At 37.4% G+C, this 21,803-nt stretch overlaps 1 protein-coding gene across 1 annotated transcript; it reads left to right on the top strand.

Moving 5' to 3' along the window:
* Window positions 1-624: 624 nt before the first annotated feature.
* Window positions 625-19,954, top strand: EIF2S3 (eukaryotic translation initiation factor 2 subunit gamma). The gene is made up of 12 exons (XM_069464298.1): window positions 625-693; window positions 1,315-1,378; window positions 2,262-2,389; window positions 2,479-2,600; window positions 5,167-5,261; window positions 6,941-7,099; window positions 8,155-8,289; window positions 10,036-10,130; window positions 10,590-10,734; window positions 12,053-12,222; window positions 15,739-15,911; window positions 18,043-19,954. The coding sequence occupies exons 1-12, from the start codon at window positions 625-627 to the stop codon at window positions 18,104-18,106; spliced, it is 1,419 nt and encodes a 472-aa protein (XP_069320399.1). The 3' UTR covers window positions 18,107-19,954.
* Window positions 19,955-21,803: the final 1,849 nt, after the last annotated feature.

The raw sequence follows: 21,803 nt of genomic DNA, 5'->3' as shown, positions 1-21,803 counted from the left end.
CGCTCTCTGGGAACAAGCTAGGGACTTTGCTTTTGCCAGCCCTGCACCGCAGAGCCTTTCACCAAACTACCGCGCGAGGGCGCCCTCCCGGCCGCGGCTCAGCACGAGGTCTCCTCCTAGCCAAGAGCGCCGTCACAGGCGGGCGCGGACGCCCCGCCGATCTTGCCTTATTAAATTATAGAAATTAGTTAAAAAAGAAAAGGGGTGGGGGACATTCTCTGTTTCTGCTCTCACACCCACGATAAGATTCCCACGTTCGGGAAAACTCCACAGGAAACGGAAATGGCTTCTCCTTTGCCAGCGCGCGCGTCGGGTTGCATCACCCGCCTCACAGAGGGCCTTTGTTTGGGGCTGCCCTCAGCGTTGCCTGCACAAATATTTAACAGGTCTGTGATGAACAGATCCCGAAACTTTGCATCGTGTTTTTTAGTGAGCCTGCCAGCAGGTACTGTACAAACTCATGCGGAAAAAAGGCCAAGCAGTGAGGCCACTGCTGCACCGGTCACCCTCCTTTTCAGGCCTGGGCCCTAGTCGGCCTTCCAGCCTCCGATTCCCCGCCCCTCCCTAGGGGGCCTGCATATGGTCACGACGGCCGCCGGGTGACTTCCTTCCTCTTCGGGCAAGATGGCGGGGGGTGAGGCTGGAGTGACTCTTGGGCAGCCGCATCTTTCGCGCCAGGATCTTGCCACCTTGGTGAGGTTTTGTTTGGGAGAATGGGGAGTGAACTCAGGAGTGAGCATGACCGAGCCTCCTGGGAAGCGATGGGACGAGTCAGTGCTGGGCTATCAGGAGCATGAGTTAAGAGGGAGCCCCGGAGCCGGGCGCCTTTAACCGCACTCGCGCCGCCTTCTGTACCTCGGCCAGCCCGCGAGCTGAGCTCAGGGATGTACGATCGTGGGACCTCGAGTTTCTGAAGGATTCGGTTGGAAAATCTTGGTGTTAAATGTCATTAAGGTTTTCACCTTTGAAGGTTTGGGAAGGGGGTGTCTACACTGTCCTCAGTGTCCTCAGTGCTAATGCTCCCAAGATGGGGGGGGGGGGGTTTCCAGCCTAAGTTGAGTGGAAGTGTAGTCTGTTGTGTAACGATGAAGGACTCTTATGGCAGCCATAAGAACACAAGATTGCTTATAGGGGAAAGGTGTTTTAGGAGTAGAAGGGATTTGTGCGTAGACTTGATGGGAGAAAAAAAAGATTATAGAAGTAGGAGAGATTTAGACATATGGTGGCCACCTGTAGATAGAAAACGTAAAGTCAGAGGAAAAGTTCTAATTTGTCTTAAGTGCAGTGTTTTAAAATAAATATATTTCATTGCAGGATGTTAGCAAGTTGACACCACTTTCACACGAAGTTATCAGCAGACAAGCCACAATTAATATAGGTAAGACAAGACCTTAAGAGACCTGAACTTGCTTGATCTCTAGTAAGTAATTTTAACCTCACCTTTTCTGTGATTACCTGAATATGAGGATTCAGATATTCAAGAAATAGATGTTGAGCCCTTGTGAGCAAAGCATCTGCTAGATTTTGGGGGGAAATACAAAGAATGCTGCCCATGTCTAGCTTACAGACTTGAGGAGAAAAAAAAAAAGAGACATAGGAAAAGTTTAATAGCACAGGGTAGTATATAGTCTTAGGTAGCAGAAGTTTAAGGAAGAGAGGAAAATGTGGCTGTACTTGTTACACAGGGTTATTGCAAGGGCAGAGTTTATGAAAGTTTAATGTATAAGCTTCAAGTATTTTCTTAATTGGCACCTAGAGCTTTAGAGGAGAAGTTATATTAACTGTAAATTTTGGACATGAGGTTTTTAAAAAGTTATAAAATATATGCTGTCCTTGATAGGATTACAGTAATTAAACTTGGGTTTTCTTGTTTTTATGAATTCCTTTTTGTTGTGTCAGAGCTCATCATGCCTAATTACCTTTACTCTAGAAATGCTGGAAAGTTTGTTAATATACAAGATTTTATGTACTTTTTATTGAGTGTTTATTTTAAATGAAAGCAGTCTTTTCTGTGATTAAAAACATGAGATGTATTTTTTAAAAATAAGGTTGTTAGTTACATGGAAAGCTCTCTTCAGTCCTCTATCAGAACAAGTTTTTAGTAGGAAAGGACATGTAAGGAAAAATTAAAGTGACTGTTGGTTTTACATTGATATTTACAGTGAGTTAGGGCTTTGGGTTTTCTACTCTTAACACTATTTGAAAAAAATATTTGGTGTAATTGAATGCACATGAGTTAATTTTTTGTACTTTGTCTGTAGGTACAATTGGTCATGTAGCTCATGGGAAATCCACAGTTGTCAAAGCTATTTCTGGAGTTCACACCGTCAGGTTCAAAAATGAATTAGAAAGAAATATTACAATCAAGCTTGGGTATGCCAATGCTAAGGTGAGCTGTGTACTCTGGAACTAGAAACTATTTAACTTTAATCGTTGTGCAGATAACAAGTCCAAATCTTTTTTCATTGAAACGTTTAGATTTATAAACTTGATGACCCAAGTTGTCCTCGGCCAGAATGTTATAGATCTTGTGGGAGCAGTACACCTGATGAGTTTCCTACAGACATTCCAGGGACCAAAGGGAACTTCAAATTAGTCAGGTGACCTCTTTCGTGCTAAAAACACTTTACATTTTATATTTTATTGACTTGTGCTTTTTGAAATATTTAATGAAGCTATTAAACAATGAACCTAATTGCTGAGTGGTTTTGTTATTTTTCTATTGTTTTGTTTTCATTGCCTGTAATGATAGTTTGAAATGTCAAGTATTTAACCCTAAGTTAAAATCCTTACATCCAAGTTCTCCAAACTAAAAGTATTGCATAAGCAGAGTGGAATGGAGAGGAACACAACTCACTGGATTTAAGGGATTTTTTTTTTTTCTTGGCTTCCTAAATTTATTTCAAACAGTGTTGTTTCTGTTTGTTAGATAGGAGAGGACCAAAGCCCTTTTTTTTTTTTTTTTTTTTTTTTGAGACAGGGTCTCACTCTGTTGCCTGGGCTAGAGTACAGTGGCATCATCATAGCTCACTGCAGGCTCAAGTGATCCTACTGCCTCAACCTCCTGAATAGCTGGGACTACAGGCGTGTGCTACCACGCCTGGCTAATTTTTCTATTTATTTTTGTAGAGATGAGATCTTGCTGTTTCTCAGGCTGGTCTTGAATTCCTGATCTCAAGCAATTCTGCCTTGGCCTCCCAAAGTGCTAGGGATTATAGGCATGAGCCACCATGTCTGATCAGTCATTTTTAATAACCTCTCTAAAACACATAAACTTGTTCTTCATCTATTTTCTGAATATGATTGCACATCCTGCTTCTTTATCAGAGGATACTGACACTTGTCTAGTGATGTTTATGGGTGTTGGGGATGCCCCACAAGGAAATTTTAGATTGGGGCGAGGCTGGCTTCACTTCAGGCCCAAAATTTAAGGGGAGTGTATGCCCAAAAAACTCATTAATCAGGGTAAATATTTTAATGTAGTATTTTTTAAAATGAATGCACAAAATTGTAATTAACAGAATATATCCATTTTAAATATAGGCAGACTCAGTATTACTGATTTTTTTTTTTTTCCTCTTGCTACTCTATCACTTTTTTTTGGCTTAGTATAGCATTGTTTCTGATCCTGTTTTAATTTAAAATTTTGGTATTTTGTTCATTATGGGTTTTTTTGCATTAATTTTGGTTTTTTAAATACTGAATTTAAATATTTATCTTGATTACTGAGTTTTTTGGCATCCCCTTAAAATTTGCACTTGCCTCACTGTAGTTCTGGCCTTGAGCAGGGATCAGCAAACTCTTTTTTTTTTTTTTTTTTTGAGACAAAGTCTCACTCTGTTGCCCAGACTAGAGTGCCGTGGTGTCAGCCTAGCTCACAGCAACCTCAAACTCCTGGGCTCAAGGAATCCTACTGCCTCAGCCTCCCGAGTAGCTGGGACTACAGGCATGCACCACCATGCCCGGCTAATTTTTTGTATATGTTTTAGTTGTTTGGCTAATTTCTTTCTATTTTTAGTAGAGACGGGGTCTCGCTCTTGCTCAGGCTGGTCTCGAACTCCTGAGCTCCCTCTTGGCCTCGCAGAGTGCTAGGATTACAGGCGTGAGCCACCATGCCCAGCCTAGCAAACTTTTTCTGTAAAGGGCCAGATAGTAAATGTTTTCATCTTTGCGGGCCATAAAGTCTGTGTTGCAAATACTGGTCTCTGCTCTTCTATTATGAAAGCAGGCGTAGACAATACATGTGTAAATGGGTATGGTGGTGGGCCAGATTTGGCCTAAGGACTGACCCCTATTTTAGATCATGACATCGTGAGGATACAATTTAAAAAAACAACCATGATTCTGAATGAGCGCCATAATTCTGTTAAAATAGCACTGCTATGTCCCCTTCAAATGGGCAGTTTAAAAGTTTCAAGGTGCTAAAGGGATTTTTTGGCAAATTGTTTTTTCAGTTGGCAATCCTCATTCTGTTAATATGGTTTTTACAAGTCATTAGGTTTTAGCTTTTGATTGATTGACATTCTTATTATATACTCCCAGCAGTCCCCAACCTCGTTGGCACCAGTTTCATGGAAGACAATTTTTTGATGGTTTTGGAATGATCCAGGCCCATTACATTTATTGGGCACCTTATTTCTATTATTGTAACATTATGAAATAACTATACAACTCACCATAATGCGGAATTTAATGCCGCTGCTGATGTGACAGGAGGCAGAGCTCAGGTGGTGATGCGAGCAATGGGGAGTGGCTGTAAATACAGATGAAGCTTGCCTGCCCGCCTGCCCCTCGCTTGCCTACTACTCACCTCCTGACACATAGCCAGTTTCCTAACAGGTCACAGACCAGTATTGGTCTGTGGCCCAGGGGTTGGGGACCACAGCTCTATATCATTATTCTATACCATATTTACTTTGCTTGGATTGGGAGTTTCTGTATCTTCAGGTATTTCTACACATAGCTAATTTCATTTGCATTGTTATGATCTGCAGTGATTTTATTCTCAGCTGGTGATCTTACTTCCTAGTTCTAGAAACACCAAGTCATGTAATCATTTTGTGACAATAAGATGATTTCCTAAGTGAGTTAACTTTAGGAAATCTATACTTTGCATGTTTAAGTATTGGTTGATCTTAAGGCTGATTATTATTTCTCAATTGTTAGGCATGTTTCCTTTGTTGACTGTCCTGGCCATGATATTTTGATGGCTACTATGCTGAACGGTGCAGCAGTGATGGATGCAGCTCTTTTGCTGATAGGTAAATACATCAGAATTGGTTTGGACAAATCAATGTGGAACAAATTCAAAGTGGAATTTTTAAAGGGGAACTAAGGCTTTTAAGGGTTATATCCATTACCTAAGGGTGACATATATGGAAACTAACATGTCATCCCGGATAACATTCTTACCTATCAGCTGTCACAAAATACTAAACAAGATAGACTTAGGGCTGATGGCTTCTGAGGTAGTATCCCCCCAAAAAGAAAAATCTCAATAGTGCATTTTTCTCATTTAAATCATATGAGCTGGTTTATTATTTTAACTGTAAATTTATGTGTAAAACTATTTGTATGTGTTATGGGGTTTGTGTGTGTGTTTCTGAGCTGTCCACTTGTAGACATATAATAGTTTGATTTAGATAATCATTCACAGTAAGTCTGAAGTCTAGGCCTGAGTAAGGGTTTTTAACACTAGGGTTGTGCTTTCTTCCTTAGATGAGCTGTTGAGAGATTAATTGCTATGGGATAGAAGTTTTTAAAAGCTTGCCAAGTAGATAATAGTTCAGGACACCTGAACATCACAACCTGGGGAGGGTAATCGTTACATACCATAGGCATGTATGTAACAAAACATTACTATTTCTTTATAATACACTGTTGGTTATCTTTACAATTAGTGTTCTTCCTTCCCTAGGTTAAGGAGTAGCCTCTGATATTAGTTAAAATTCATAGACAGTATTAAGTATCTTTCCCTCTTAATTACTCTCTACCTCTCAGGAGCTTGCTGGGCCAGAATATTTCTTTTCTTTTTTTTTTTTTTTTTTTTAAGACAGAGTCTCACTCTATGGCCTGGGCTAGAGTGCTGTGGCATCAGCCTAGCTCATAGCACCTCAAGCTCCTGGGCTCAAGCAATTCTGCTGCCTCAGCCTCCCGAGTAGCTGGGACTACAGGCATGCGCCATCATGCCCGGCTGATTTTTTCTATATATATTTTTAGTTGTCCAGATTATTTCTTTCTATTTTTAGTAGAGACGGGGTCTCGATCTTGCTCAGGCTGGTCTCGAACTCCTGAGCCCAAATAATCCACCCGCCTCGGCCTCCCAGAGTGCTAGGATTACAGGCATGAGCCACCATGCCCGGCCTGGGCCAGAATATTTCTAAAACTGGATAGAACTAGAGGGCTGTACCTTATGCCTGAGCAAAAGCTTAGAGCAGACCCCGAGAAGCCAAAACTTGTTAATTTCAGGCTTCTTGCTTAGGACCAGGATTGGGATCCAAAAGATTGGGAGGTTCCAGTGGAGGCAGGCATAGAGGGTAAAGCAGGGGCAGAAAGTGGATGCTTGCAATGATATCTAGGACTTTTGCCTGAGTAGGGGTAGAACATTCAAAAGTTGTCTTTATTAGATGCCAGATTTTTGTGGGGGTGATGGTAGTAAAATGCAACATAAAATTTTAGCCATTTAACGTGTACAATTCAGTGGCATTAAGTACATTCACAGTGTTGTATGATGTAGTGATTGTAGCATCACCACTATCTAGTTCCAGAACTTTTTCATCCCCATGAAAAGAAACCCCATGCACCCAATCAATAAGCAGTCAATCCCCATGCCTCCCTCCGACCTCTAGCAACCAATAATCTGTTTTATTTCTTTGTGGATTTGCCTATTCTGGATATTTTGAGCTATTCTTACATGCATGTTTTTTTATTGATCAACTAGCTGGTAATGAATCTTGCCCTCAACCTCAGACTTCTGAACACCTGGCTGCCATAGAGATCATGAAATTGAAGCATATTTTGATCCTACAAAATAAAATTGATTTGGTAAAAGAAAGTCAGGCTAAAGAGCAATATGAGCAGATTCTTGCATTTGTACAAGGTAAGAAGACATAATATATAAGCAATCTATGAATCACTTTGAGAGGCATTTAATCTGGATATCAGATGTTAAATTAACTTTTAGTATAATAGATTATCTAAAACAAGGTAAACTTATAGGTCTTAAGCCTTTCTCTCTGTGTGCCTACTGCTTGTTATTGACCCAATAAAACTAGTGAAATCTATGTTTCTGGATTTAACATATTAAAGTAATTAAAGTTAGAACTGAAGTTGTATTCTGGAAACTTCATCAATCAGAGTTTTTGTTTTTTTTTTGTTTTGTTTTTTTTAATCCTCAGTAAAATGAATGAATAAAAGCATTTAAAAAAAAAAAAAACCTTAAATCTTACACTGTTTATTCTTACTGAGCAGCTACTTTCAGGTTTGGAAGTGACAGTGATTTATTTAATCTTTATAGTGTTCCTTTCTCTAACAGCATAGTGTTTTTCATTTCCGGGAAGACATGATACATCTTATTGTTGACATTTGATTCTCTCTTAGTCTTGTTTTTCTTGTTAGAAAGGTTAACTTCCTATGAACTCATTTCTGTCATCATGAAAAAAAATAAATCATTTTGATTAAAATCTAATTATGTTTGGTCCATTTCTTTGACCAACCTGTTTGACGTATAATTAATAAGGGGCAAATATTGTATGTGCCAGCAGTCTTTGCTTAGCAAAGAGTCTGTAGTTTTATCTTGACATTTATTGGGAAGGTAATTACATGTTATTAGAAATTTTTTTGACTACTAGAGTGCTCTTTCCCAGGTGTGTTAGTATTTTATACCTTTAAACAGGTTTATCATTTTACTATATTAAATGTATCTATCAATATACTTAACACTTTTTCCCTTCAAGGGAATAGTACTCATTTTCAAGAGTAAAAACAAACATAGGATATCATCATCTTTCTGAATAGAATTTTCACTTTCCACTTGTTGCTGGCATTTGTATGGAGTTGTTTAGGCATCTATTTTAGTAATATTGTTTTTTGTGACTTGTTGAACAGGTTTTGTAAAACTGAAGAATCTTGATCTCTCTGAATTTTGTTGTATAGGTACAGTAGCAGAAGGAGCTCCCATTATTCCAATTTCTGCTCAGCTGAAATACAATATTGAAGTTGTCTGTGAGTACATAGTAAAGAAAATTCCAGTACCCCCAAGAGACTTTACATCAGAACCCCGACTTATTGGTAAGTGATAGGAATTGCCTTTAACTCTTTTTTGTTTGTGTCTTTGTTTTAAGAGAGAGTCTCACTCTGTTGCCCAGGCTGGACTGTAGTGGCGTGGTCATAGCTCACTGCAACCTTGAACTTCTTGGGCTTAAGTGATCCTCTTACCTCAGGCCCCCGAGTAGCTGGGACTATAGGCGGGTGGCTATTTTATTTTATTTTTTTTTAAATTTTTTGATAGAGATGGGATCTTGCTATGTTTCCCAGGCTAGTCTTGAACTCCTGGCCTCAAGCGATCCTCCCACCTTGACCTCCCAAAATGCTGGGATTACAGGTGTGCCACTGTGTCCGGCCACTTTTTTTTTTTTTTTTGAGGCAGAGTCCCACTCTGTCACCCTGGCTAGAGTGCCATGGCGTCAGCCTATAGCTCACAGCAACCTCCAGCTCCTGGGCTCAAGCGATCCTCCTGCCTCAGCCTCCCGAGTACCTGGGACTACAGGCATGCGCCACCATGCCCAGCTAATTTTTTTCTATATATATATTTTTAGCTGTCCAGCTAATTTCTTTCTTTTTTTAGTAGAGATGGGGGTCTTGCTCTTGCTCAGGCTGGTCTTGAACTCCTGACCTCGAGCAATCCACCCACCTCGGCCTCCCAAAGTGCTAGGATTACAGGTGTGAGCCACCGCCACCGGCCCACCTTTAACTCTTAATTTCATATTTTCCACATTGGTGATTCCTCCTTAAGGGTGTTTGTTAATGTTTTCCCTTTCTGCAGAAGTGATAATCCATAAAATTTTTTGAAATCGATTAATTCTGAGGTTGTATTGGCAGTGCTAGATTGCATTACTGGATGAGGGATAGAGTCCTGAATACGGTAGGATCTGTTAACCTTTCTTTGCTCAGTATGTGGTAAGTTATGTGATCAAGATGGAGTAATACATACAGTATTTTCTGTGGAATTATCATGTTTTAGTCAGGATGTTAGAACTTCCATACAAATGATTTCACTGTAAATAAAGAATTGGTGTGATTTGATCATCTAAGCTTATGGTTCCTACACAGGCATGTAAGGAGCTTTATCAAAACAGACATTTGAGCCCTTTTGGGACCTTCATCTGCGGTTCCTGTGTGTTTGATAGGAAATGTTCTCTCAGGTGACCTAAGTGCAGGTCACATAGTCCTAGTGTTTGTGGTTTTGAAGTTGAAGTTAAATTTTTATTACAGAAGTCATATGCTATAGAGGTGTATAAAGAAAATGTCTACAGTCTCCCTGCCTTCCAGTTATGTTCTAGTCCCTTAGCCTTGAAGTAACCAAAGTTAACATTTGGTGTGTATTATTCCCACACCTTTTTCTTTGTTCATATCATTACATATGAGCATGTACATATGTTTTATTATTCTTTGTGGAAATGGAATCATGTGCATGTTATTTTTGTAACTGTTTTTTTTGTCTCAACAGTATATTAAGGTCACCCTTTCTGATCATTACATATAGCTCTAATATTCTTTATTAATAGCTACATGATATTCCACAATACTGGTATACCATAATATGCCACCTATTAATGAACTTCAAGTTATTTTCAGTTTTCCCATCATAAGTAAGGCTGCAGTAGTATTGGAATTTAATATTAGATTTTGTTACAGCTACCCCTTTGGTATAAATCTTATATGGCTACTATTTTAGGAATGTTAACTTGGAAAAGAATATTTCTTCTAAAGTTAAAATTAACAGAATTGGCTTTAATTTGTTGTATCTTCTTTTAGTTATTAGATCCTTTGATGTCAACAAACCTGGCTGTGAAGTTGATGACCTTAAGGGGGGTGTAGCTGGTGGTAGTATTCTAAAAGGAGTATTAAAGGTAAACTGGGTTTTGGTTGTTGTGTTTTTGTTTTATTCTGTTTCTGTTTTGCCCTTGTCTTAATCAGGAAAAAAATATGGACACTCCAAAGTGAAAAACAGAATTTTTTTTATGGTGTCTAGTCTAGTGTTGGTTACAGATTTCTTTGTCTACTATTATGTCTTTTGAATGTCTGACCTCTAAATGTATAGGCTTCTTGTGAAGGGGACACATGGGACACATTTTATATGGTGATAGGCTTGAGTGATAGGTAGTTAGCAACCGTTGGATGGTTCTGGTATTAATGATCTCATCCATGCCTTTTTTTTTTTTTTTTTTTTTTTTTTAATTAAAAGTGATCTTTGAAATAGAGCAAGGATTGCCTTTTCAGTTTTGTGGTCTTCTTGTTGGAACTTTTGACAAGTAAATGATAATTGTGTTGTCCTACAGTAATTCTAATTACTTATTATATGTTCATAGGTGGGCCAGGAGATAGAAGTCAGACCTGGTATTGTTTCCAAAGATAGTGAAGGAAAACTCATGTGTAAACCAATCTTTTCCAAAATTGTATCACTTTTTGCGGAGCATAATGATCTTCAGTATGCCGCTCCAGGGGGCCTTATTGGTAAGGATTTTCCTCTCACGTCTTCTCTTAATTTGTGGCTATTTGTGATACTTTTCATGGGAAATGGGTTACTCAAAAGGGTATATTGTAGATTTTTGATTGGGTATTTTAATGATTAGAGTTGGGCAACATTCATGTGGTTATACTCATTTTAGGTTATAAGATGGTTTTACATATTTGTAAAAATTATTTTTAAAGAAGGATCCATTTTGGTTTAGCATATGGTGTAACTCCTTTTTAGCAATAACATAAGTTTTATGACCTAGCATCTGAGATACCTAACTATACTTTTTTGTCTACACAGTTTTTGGAGTAGAGAGTGGTTGCTTTTTATGTATGTTTTGCAAATGGAAAGTTACCCACAGATGTCAGTTGAATGATGTCAGATCATAATTACACTGAGATGGAAATAAAAAAAGATAACTTCCATTATGTAGGAATTACTGAAATAATTTAAAGATTTTCTTGTCCCTTACAACATAGTGTATTACTAGATAACCAGAAAAGTGCAAGATTCAGGGAGAATTAGAGGTGGTGGTGTACCTTTGGATTAAAGAAGAAAATGTTTGGTGAAGAAGGAGTTTATTCTTCAGCAGACAAATTGGTGATCTAATTTTTGGCTATGTAATTCATTTTTTTCATTGTATCCTATAATTAACAGTTTACCATATATGATGTCATCTTTGTTATTTTTTGTTAACAAGGAAATTCTGAAAACAATTTTTAAAATTTAACTTAAGGAACTCTTCAAACATAAGAGAGAATGCTGTAATGATAACCCCCACGTAGCTACTACCACTCAGCTTCAGCAGTTATTAATATTTCACCAATCTTGGTTTATCTATATATCTTCTTTTCCCTCCTTCCCTCAAGATACACAGCTAAAATATTTTGAAGTGGATCCCAGGAATCATATGAAGTCTTTAAACTGTCGTTTTTATCATCCTCCCGGGAGGAAAATGGCATGCAAATATTCTGCAAACTACTCATTATGAATTTTGTATCTTTTCAGGCTTCATTAAGGATATTCAGACTCATTTTGAATTAGGTTATTATTTGCCCTTTGTTTAGAATTTAAATCAAGAGAATCAATCTGTTCTCAATTGCTCAATCAGCCTATGAATTAATAATTCTCCTTCCTCAGATAAACAGGTATTTTGTTATGTCTAGGTAGCTATTGTATGAGTATGAAAATATAAGTATGTATTAAAATTTATAGATAATATGCTGTACTTGTTTCACTAAGCTCTTGGGTAAATAATTTATAGGTGATTTAGGAAATAAAAGGTTAGACTATGTACATCTTATTTTATATTAGGAGTTGGAACAAAAATTGACCCCACTTTATGCCGGGCTGACAGAATGGTGGGGCAAGTACTTGGTGCTGTTGGAGCTTTACCTGAAATCTTCACAGAATTGGAAATTTCCTATTTCCTACTTAGACGGCTACTAGGTGTACGCACTGAAGGAGACAAGAAAGCAGCAAAGGTAAGTGCTTTTTATGATTCTTGTTTCAAAAAACATGACAAATGGTGATGTTAAAACCAGTTTTGAGTGTTGACTCTTTTATAGTTAACATGAAATTAAGAAAAAAAGAAAAAGTAAATAAGTTTGACTTCCCAAAAATTTAGAACTTCTATATGGCAGTCAGTTTAAGGTTAAAAAAAAATACCCAAAGAGACAAAATAAACAGGGGAAAGTATTTGTGTCATATGTGACAAAGACATGATATTCCCAATACCTGTATGATTTTTTTTAAAATGTGGCAGTAAGATTACGTTGGCAGAGATGGGAAGTTGCTGGCACCTAGTGTTGGCAAGGATGTAGGAAAATAAGTCATGCTTTCTGAGAAAGTGTAAATTGGTGGTATTTTGAGACATATTTGGTGATATTTATGAACATTTTAAATGTGCCAACACCCTATCCCAGCAAATTTTGCTGCAGCATTGTTTTTTTTAAAATAGCATAATCTTTATTATGGGACTATCCATTCAGTGGGAAAATGTACCGCTTTAAAGCTATAGCTATAGAAGGGAACTTCAAAAAGTTCATGGAAAAATGGAATTAAAAGATAAAAATTATAAATTTTATTTCTCAACATAAGCTCCATCAAGGTCAAGATACTTTTGTAAGTGATAATAGCCATTTAGTTTATCCCTAAAGAACTGAAGGTCCTGAGAATTTAACCATGTCGATGCAGTCTTTTTTTACATTATTAACTGAGGAAAAATAAATGTCCTTTAAAAATTTTTAAGATTACAAAACAGAAAGAAGTCAGAAGAAGCCAAATCAGGACTGTAAGGTAGGCTGGGCATGGTGGATCATGCCTGTAATCCTAGCATGCTGGGAGGCTAAGGCGGGAGGATCACTTGAGGTTAGGAGTTTGAGACCAACCTGAGCAAGAGTGAGACCCTATCTCTACCAAAAATCGAAAAACTTAGCTAGGTGTGGTGGCGCACACCTATAGTCCCAGATGCTCAGGAGGCTTAGGCAGGAGGATCATTTGACACTAGGTGTTTGAGGTTGCAGTGAGCTATGATGATGCCACTGCACTACTGCACTCTAGCTAGGATGACAGCTTTCCTGGGTGTTTTTCTTTCTTTTTTCTTTTTTCTTTTTTTTTTGAGACAGTCTCACTCTGTTGCCCAGGCTAGAGTGCCATGGCGTCAGCCTAGCTCACAGCAACCTCAAACTCCTGGGCTCAAGCGATCCTCCTGCCTCAGCCTCCCGAGTAGCTGGGACTACAGGCATGCACCACCATGCCTGGCTAATTTTTTCTGTGTATATTTTTTTAGTTGTCCATATAATTTCTTTCTATTTTTTTAGTAGAGGTGGGGGTCTCACTTTTGCTCAGGCTGGTCTTGAACTCCTGAGCTCAAATGATCTACCTGCCTCGGCCTCCCAGAGTGCTAGGATTACAGGTGTGAGCCACCATGCCCGGCCCCTGGATGTTTTTCTGCTCAAGCTTCACCTGACTTTCTCAAAACACTCTCATAATCACCACTCCAGAAAGTCAACAAGCAAAATGCCTTGGGCATCCCCAAAACTGTTGCTATGGCCTTTGCTCTTGACCAGTCCACTATTGCTTTAACTGGACCACTTCCACCTCTTGGTAGCCATTGCTTTCGTTGTGCTTTGTCTTCAGGATTATACTGGTAAGGCCATGTTTCATAATAGCTCTTCAAAGAAATCCTTCAGGATTTTGATCCCACTTATTTAAAATTTCCATTGAAAGCTCTGCTCCTGTCTGCAGCTGATTTGGGTACCCATCAAGTAGAAAGTTTGCTCAATTTTAATTTTTTAGTCAGGGCTATATAAGCTAAACCCATTGAAATGCCTATGGTGTTAGATATTATTTCTGCTGTTAATCATTGATCCTCTTCAATTAGTGCATGAACAAGATAAATTTTTTCCTTACAAATTGATGTGGATGATCTGCTGCTGCAGGCTTCATCTTCAGGGTCTCATCCCTTCTTAAAACTAGTTATCCATTTGTGAACTGCCAATTCTTTGGAGGATTGTTCCCATAAACTTTTTGTAAAGCAGCAGCGATTTCACCGTTCTTCAACCCAAACTTTACCATAAATTTAATGTTTGTTCTTGCTTCAGTTTTATCAAAATTCATGTTGCTGCTGATAGGGGCTCTTTTAAAACTGGTTTCTTATCCTTCTTAGTGCCTCAAACTAGATCCTGTTCAGACATGTTATAACAAGTTAGTCTGAGTTTATTTTGGTACAAAAAAAATTTGAAATCCATGCATAGTTTTTTTCTTTTTTTTTTTTTTTTTTTTGAGTCAGAGTCTCGCTCTGTTGCCCGGGCTAGAGTGAGTGCCGTGGCATCAGCCTAGCTCACAGCAACCTCAAACTCCTGGGCTTAAGCGATCCTACTGCCTCAGCCTCCCGAGTAGCTGGGACTACAGGCATGCGCCACCATGCCCGGCTAATTTTTTCTATATATGTTTTTAGTTGTCCATATAATTTCTTTCTATTTTTAGTAGAGACGGGGGTCTCGCTCTTGCTCAGGCTGGTCTCGAACTCCTGACCTCGAGCGATCCACCCGCCTCGGCCTCCCAGAGTGCTAGGATTACAGGCGTGAGCCACCACGCCCGGCCTAGTTTTTTTCATAATTTCATTTTCTATGAACTTTTTGAAGACTCCTCATACATGTTGACATAGAAAGAACTCAAAGTTACATTAACCTAGGAGAGAAAAACGTGATAGAAGAGTTATAGAATTCTTTATCAGTTATAATGCTGGGCCTTCTATTTGAAATCATGAGTCTCATGGTGAAAAATTCACAGAGCACAAATAAAATGACAGAAAAAGTTATTTTCATGAGAAAGTGATAACGAAAGAAATTTTGACTGTGAGCCACATGCCTGTAAAACTTTAGGTTTTTCATGTTTTTCAAAATTCCTTTAATATTTTTTCTCATCTGACTTTTAATAAAGATATGAAGCCATTAAAACAATGATCTGAATTTGGGCATTAGGCTTTAATTGGGGAAAGTAGCTATAATAGGAGTAGCTTAATTAATTCACTTAATATTCAAAACAACCATGTATGGTAAGTGTTAGCCAATTTTGCATAGGCTTAGAGAATTCTATTGACTTAGATGAAATTGGACCTTCAGAACCACCTTATTAACTCATGTAGCCATCGTCCTGCCCTCCCCTGCCTGCTCCCAACCCCTGCCCCACACCCAGGGAAATTTTTTACCTCATTTTTACTATACTGCTGCTTCAGAATTTTAAAAGGTTCTATGCTATGGTTACTAGCTGAATTTTTAAAAGTAGATCTTGTGTAAATTCAATGGGTACTAAAATAAACCTTCTATTTGCCACCTTTAGGCTTATATATAGTTCAAATCCCTTTACCATGAAATTTCTTTATAATTTTTTTTCTTTTATAATTTATTTCCAAAAGTATTTGGTAAATTCCCACTTATTTTTGGAAAGCATTTTCTTGATTTGGGGGTTTATTTTTCCCCAATTTATTTCCCTAGGTGCAAAAGCTGTCTAAGAATGAAGTACTCATGGTGAACATAGGATCTCTGTCAACAGGAGGGAGAGTTAGTGCTGTCAAGGCAGATTTGGGCAAAATCGTTTTGACTAATCCTGTGTGCACAGAAGTAGGAGAAAAAATTGCACTTAGCCGAAGAGTTGAGAAACACTGGCGGTAAGTTTATTAGCCTTTGCCACTGTCTAATAAAAAGACATAGTCAATTTCCTTAAGTTCTTGGTGATGTACACATAAGTGCACACTCTTTGTTGAACACAACAGTTATTGTGGCTTTCACTATCAACTAGTTATTTGGATGACTTTGAAAACTGCACTTCTAGTTTTGATTTGTAGTCCATACTTTAGTCCAAATACATTTGGCTTCCCTTCCTCTTAGGCATGACCTATGCAAAAAGCAGTGAATTTAGGTTCAGTATGTCTGTTATCTTTGACTTTGGAAATAATTTCACACTTAATGAAAGAATTGCATTGTACAGAAAACTCCTATATACCCTTTCCCCAGATACACATACACAAATGCATTTATTTACATATATAAACTTTTTTTCTGAACCATTGGAGGGGTGGGTTGTATATATCATTCTCCTTGATCTTTTACTACTTCAGTGCATATTTCTCAAAAAAGAATATTCTTATATAACCACTTCAAGAAATTTATCATTGATAACATACTGAAATCTATAGTCCATATTTCAGTTTTATCACTTATCCTCATAATGTCTTTTATGTCCCTCCAATCTGGAATCATGCATTACATTTAGTTTCATGTCTCTTTGATCTCTAATCTGGAACTTCTTCAGCCTTTCTTTGCCTTACTTGATATTGACAATTTTGAAGAATACAAGCTAGTTACTTTATAGAATGTTCCTCAATTTTTGGTTATCTGATGGTTTGGAAACCTAAGATTAGAGATTAGATTCAGATTATGTATTCTTGGCTGGAATACTTAGATAGGTGGTGGTTTCCTTCTTGGGGAATCACAACCAGAAGCATGTGATATCTGACTGCTCCTCCTTGTTAAGGTTCATTTTGATTATGTGGTCATGGTGTTGTCCAGTTTCTCTTTTATGCAGTTACTCTTTTTACCCTTGCAACTGATAAGCAATCTGTGAGGAGACCCTTTGAGCTTATGCAAATAGCCTGCTGCTCATCAAATCCCACCTGCCTGGATTTAGCATCCACTGATGATTCTTTTTTTTTTTTTTTTTTTTGAGACAGAGTCTCACTGTTGCCCGGGTTAGAGTGCCGTGGCGTCAGCTTGGCTCACAGCAACCTCAAACTTCTGGGCTCAAGCGATCCTCCTGCCTCAGCCTCCCTAGTAGCTGGGACTACAGGCATGTGCCACAATGCCCGGCTAATTTTTTTTTCTATATATTTTTAGTTGTCCAGCTAATTTCTTTCTATTTTTAGTAGAGACGAGGTCTTGCTCTTGCTCAGGCTGGTCTTGAACTCCTGACCTCGAGCAATCCTCCTGCCTCGGCCTCCCAGAGTGTCACTTAGTTTTAATGGTACATTCCCTAGATTCAAACAGATTTTAAAACAAAGAATCTTTGTGTCTGCCCACTAATATTATAAGAGGATTCTATCCAAATGAAATTTCAGACTTTGCTTCAAAATTAGCAAGTATGTTAAAATTCTTAAGAGAACATCTGAATGATCCTTACATTCTTCTGAATTGTGGTTTTTACCCATGTTTAGGTGGGTTTTGTCCTAGAAACTATGGTTGAGATAGCAGTATCCAGCCTGGTTCTTTGAAAGAGGGAGCGGAGGTCCCTTTGCTATTGAGAGTAATCTGCTTATGTAAACTGTTATGTTCCTTTAGATCTTCTCTTATTTTCCTTTACCAGCTAAGATCATGCTAAAGGCATTGTGATCTGTTGAGGTGCTATGAATGATAGGAAAGCATTTTTCAAGGAGAAAAGGGTAGAGAATGAGGCTTTTAAAAAAAAGACTGAGGTGGTTTGTGTATTGTCATGGTTCCTCAGGTGGACTGAAGGGCCCTTGTGTGATTCTGAAGGAGTAGGTATGTTTTGATAGAGTGAAGATGAGCATATTTATGGTAGCAGCTGTCTGTTTACTTTTCCTGTCATTCATGCTGGCCAGAGCCCATCTGTCTGGTTCTAAGAATCTAAGAAGATAGTGTGGGCTGTCTTCATGGCGAAGCAGGCTTTGAGAACAAATTTGAATTTAGAAGATAGGCAAATAAAACTAGTTCTATCATATGATTGTGTGGTAATGATAATGAAATGGATGTAAAATTCATGGTTTCTTTTCTTTTCATTTGCAGTTTAATTGGTTGGGGTCAGATAAGAAGAGGAGTGACAATCAAGCCAACAGTAGATGATGACTGAAGAATCCCAGTTAAATAATACATTTGGATGGAGTTGGAATTTCTCTTAACCTAGGGGTATATTTTCAAAGCAATATTAGGAAATTGAATTTCACAGCTCATTACCTTAGTAGGTAGCTAGCTGTAAGGTTATTGTCATTTTTGATGATGAGAATTTAACTTCTAGTAATAAAATAAGATCTATAATAAATATAAAAATTGGCATAATGTTGGGTTGAATATAAATTTTAGCAGAAGTTAAGCATTCCAAAGTAATATCTAATTTATAATGTCAACACAGGTTTGAAATGAAACTGCTACAACCAGCCTTTGTTGTAGCATACACACATACCACTGAACCTGTCTGAAATAAAATTTTTCTTCTTCTTTTTTATGATTTGTCTTTGAGTAGCTCTAGGCTGAAGGACTGTTGTACTATTAAAAACTTGAAGACACAAATTCTCCTTGAAGACTAGCTCCCTTTTGTTTGGCCACATATTTTATGTTGCTTTATCTTTGAAGTTTTGAGTGAAAAGGAAATTAATAGGTTAAAATGAAATTGTTCTTCAGAGCATGAGTACTTGTTCCCATGGACAAACCTTTCTCTCTCCTTACTCTTTTCCTGGACTGGAACACAGGAAACCAGAGCCAGAAGTTCTGTCCCTTTGCCTGTGCTGCCCTGGTATTATTTCTGTATTGGTTTATGCCTGAAACCTAATAGTCTTCCCCCATTGGAAAATATTGTTAAACCAAATGATTCTGAATGAGTAACAAAGATGGCCATTATTTTATGTGTTTTCTTAAATGTTTAATTGATAATAATTATGACATAGATTCTAATATTAGTAATCTTTGGACCATTCAAAAGCTCAAGAGATGCTAGAAAACGTGATTCCTTTTGATTTTTAACTTATTCTCCGTGTTCCCATACTTTTCCTATGCTGTTCGTTTTTATTTTTATTTATTTATGTTTTTGCTTCACAAAAGATTCTGTTGAGCAGTAATTCCCAACTCTGGCTGACGTTAGAATTGGTGGGGAAGCTTAAAAAAAAAGACGCTCCACAGAGATTCTGAATTGGCTTGGGGTAGAGCCTCGGTGTTGAGATTTTTAAGTACTCCCATGTTGAGAATCAAATTTAGAGATTTGAGAAGTAGATATATGAAATAATGGAATCTTACTGAGTTTTGTTAGTCTGATAATACTCTAGTTTGCTTTTCTTAAATTTGCATTGACTTGGGATTTGATGCCACAGTCATCATATGGTGCTCATTTACACATTGACACTGCCTTGTCAAAGTTTAGAAGCTGTGGCTATGGGTCATTATTTAAGCTCATATGCTTTAGGGAAGCATATTAATGTTTTAATATATACTTGGTTGACTTTGAAGGGTTGTGTTGTAGCATGAGGAACACATTTAAATAAAACAAGGTTCTAAACGAAACATTAATTTTATTTATATCTATTATATCCCCATGTGTTTTGTAAGCACCTTTTATCAGAAATTCTGGAATAAGACCCAAAGTATTTACCAATTTATTATAATTAATCTCATGTCAGAACTGAAACCATATATCTATTATAATTAATTTCAAACAACCACATGAATTTCAACAAATTTGCAAGACAATGCTTAGTGTAATTGAGTATATACAGATGAGAAAACAAGAGAGCTTATTTTCATAGAATTTGAAGCCAGTGCAATGATTCTTAGCAAAAGGTATATCTCGTTGAGATCTGCCTATAAGGTGACATTTCTGATGAAAGTATATTGCATGCATAAATCTTCTTGGCTGTGCTGTCAAGGTATTTTCAAAATCTGGCCAGTTCTCATCACCTCTAGTGCTACCACCCTGGTCAGAGGCCCCCCCCCCCCCGTGGCTCTCACCTGGACTAGCCCTTCTAACACCACCTCCCTGCTTCTATGCTTGCCCTGCTGCATTCTTTTCTCAACACAGTAGCCAGCGTTACCCTGTTTGTAAGAGAACACTGTGTACAACTCTATGATAATAAACTGTAAAGTTGGTCTCAGAAATGATGGGCACGAAGACAGTCTAACTGTGACATCATTCAAATGGTTTCCAGGCTGAGCTAGAAAGCTCTCTACATTTTACTCCTTATATGTTATCTCCAGAGATGATGTGTATGTGTGTGTTTGTGCTTGTTTTTGCAAAGGAAAAAGAACTAATATGAGTGTGCAAATAACTGCACACCCAAAACTTCTGAAATCGCATTTCTAGAAAAACTTAATGTGGTGATGCTTCCAGTGAGATGGATGCTTTTCTGGAAATTTGTAATTTTTAAAAATTACCAAAAACAAAGCAGATACTCTTAGGAGATTGATAACCATAAAACTGAGGTTATTACATTATATCTCCAAAAATCTCCACAGACTCACACATTCTGCCCAATTTTAAGAAATAGATAATTGTTATGTTATTTAAATTGCTCCAGAATATAGGAAAAGAAAGGGGGAAAAAAGACATCCTAACTCATTGTTCAAGATTATTGTATTCCTGCTACCCAAACCTGGAGAGAATACTACAAATAACAACAACAACAAAAAAAACTAGAGACCATTCTCATATATAGATGTAAAATCTGTACTAAAATTTAATAAATCCAGCAATGTACTAAAAGAATAATGTATTCTTGTGCATACACAGATTGTTTTATAGGTTGAACAAAAAAAAAGCTCCTTGGAGATGTATTTAATACAATTCAAAGTAATTTTTAAAATGTAGGTAAATGTGAAGAAGGAAACTATGGACGTCATGTAGTGTACTAAGCAAAGAATTACCATAATCATTGTTTTTAATGATGAAACATTGGAGCACAGTAACATCCTGCCATAATTGCCATAGGTGGGGTAAAAATCTCAGTTGGGTAAAATACAGGGTTATTGTGAAGTTAATGAAATAACTAGAATGAATCTCCCAGAGTGGAAGCAATCATCGATTGCATTATGTCAGAATTCATATTGTATGATTTCTCTATATTCTCATTAAGGCCTGAAACAAGAATGTCAGCTACTGCTTCAGTTCTACAACATTGTTCTCTGGGGCTTAGGAGATGAGATATAAATATTGGGAATGGAAGAGACAACATTTTTTACAAGGTATAAAATTTTCCACCTAGAAAATAACCCAGAAACTGAAAAACTGAAACTGGTAAGAGAGTTAAATAAGGTGACAGTTCAAGATAAACATGCAAAGTTTTTAGTTTATATATTCACCACATATACACAAATTGAAATGCAATGGATATAAACTGTCCAGGTATACATTTAACAAGAATATGTGAGATATGTATGAATAAAGCTAACATTTTGCTAAAGGACAAAAGGAGATATGAATCATAAGAAAGATAATCTTGGATGGGAACATTCAATATTCTACAGATGACTGTGTCTTCCATTTTTTCCTACAAATTCAGTGCAATCTCAATCAAAATTTCAGTAAGGCTTTTAAAAGAACTTGTTGAGCTGATATTAAAGATTTGGAAAAGTAAATTCACAGGAATAGTATATAAACATTTGAAAAAGAATTGTGATTAGCGAGTAAACATAACATTTTAGAACATATAAAGCCACAGTATTTATAAGAAGTATGGTATTGATGTAGGAACAGATCAATCATTGGAACAAAGTTTACAACCAGATATAAAATTTTAGTAATTTATGCTGTAGGCATTGTTTGATGTCAGTGAGGAAAAGTATTT

The sequence above is a fragment of the Eulemur rufifrons genome, chromosome 30, assembly GCF_041146395.1.
Source record: "Eulemur rufifrons isolate Redbay chromosome 30, OSU_ERuf_1, whole genome shotgun sequence".
NCBI lineage: Eukaryota > Metazoa > Chordata > Mammalia > Primates > Lemuridae > Eulemur > Eulemur rufifrons.
This window is presented reverse-complemented; position numbering and strand designations above follow the sequence as displayed.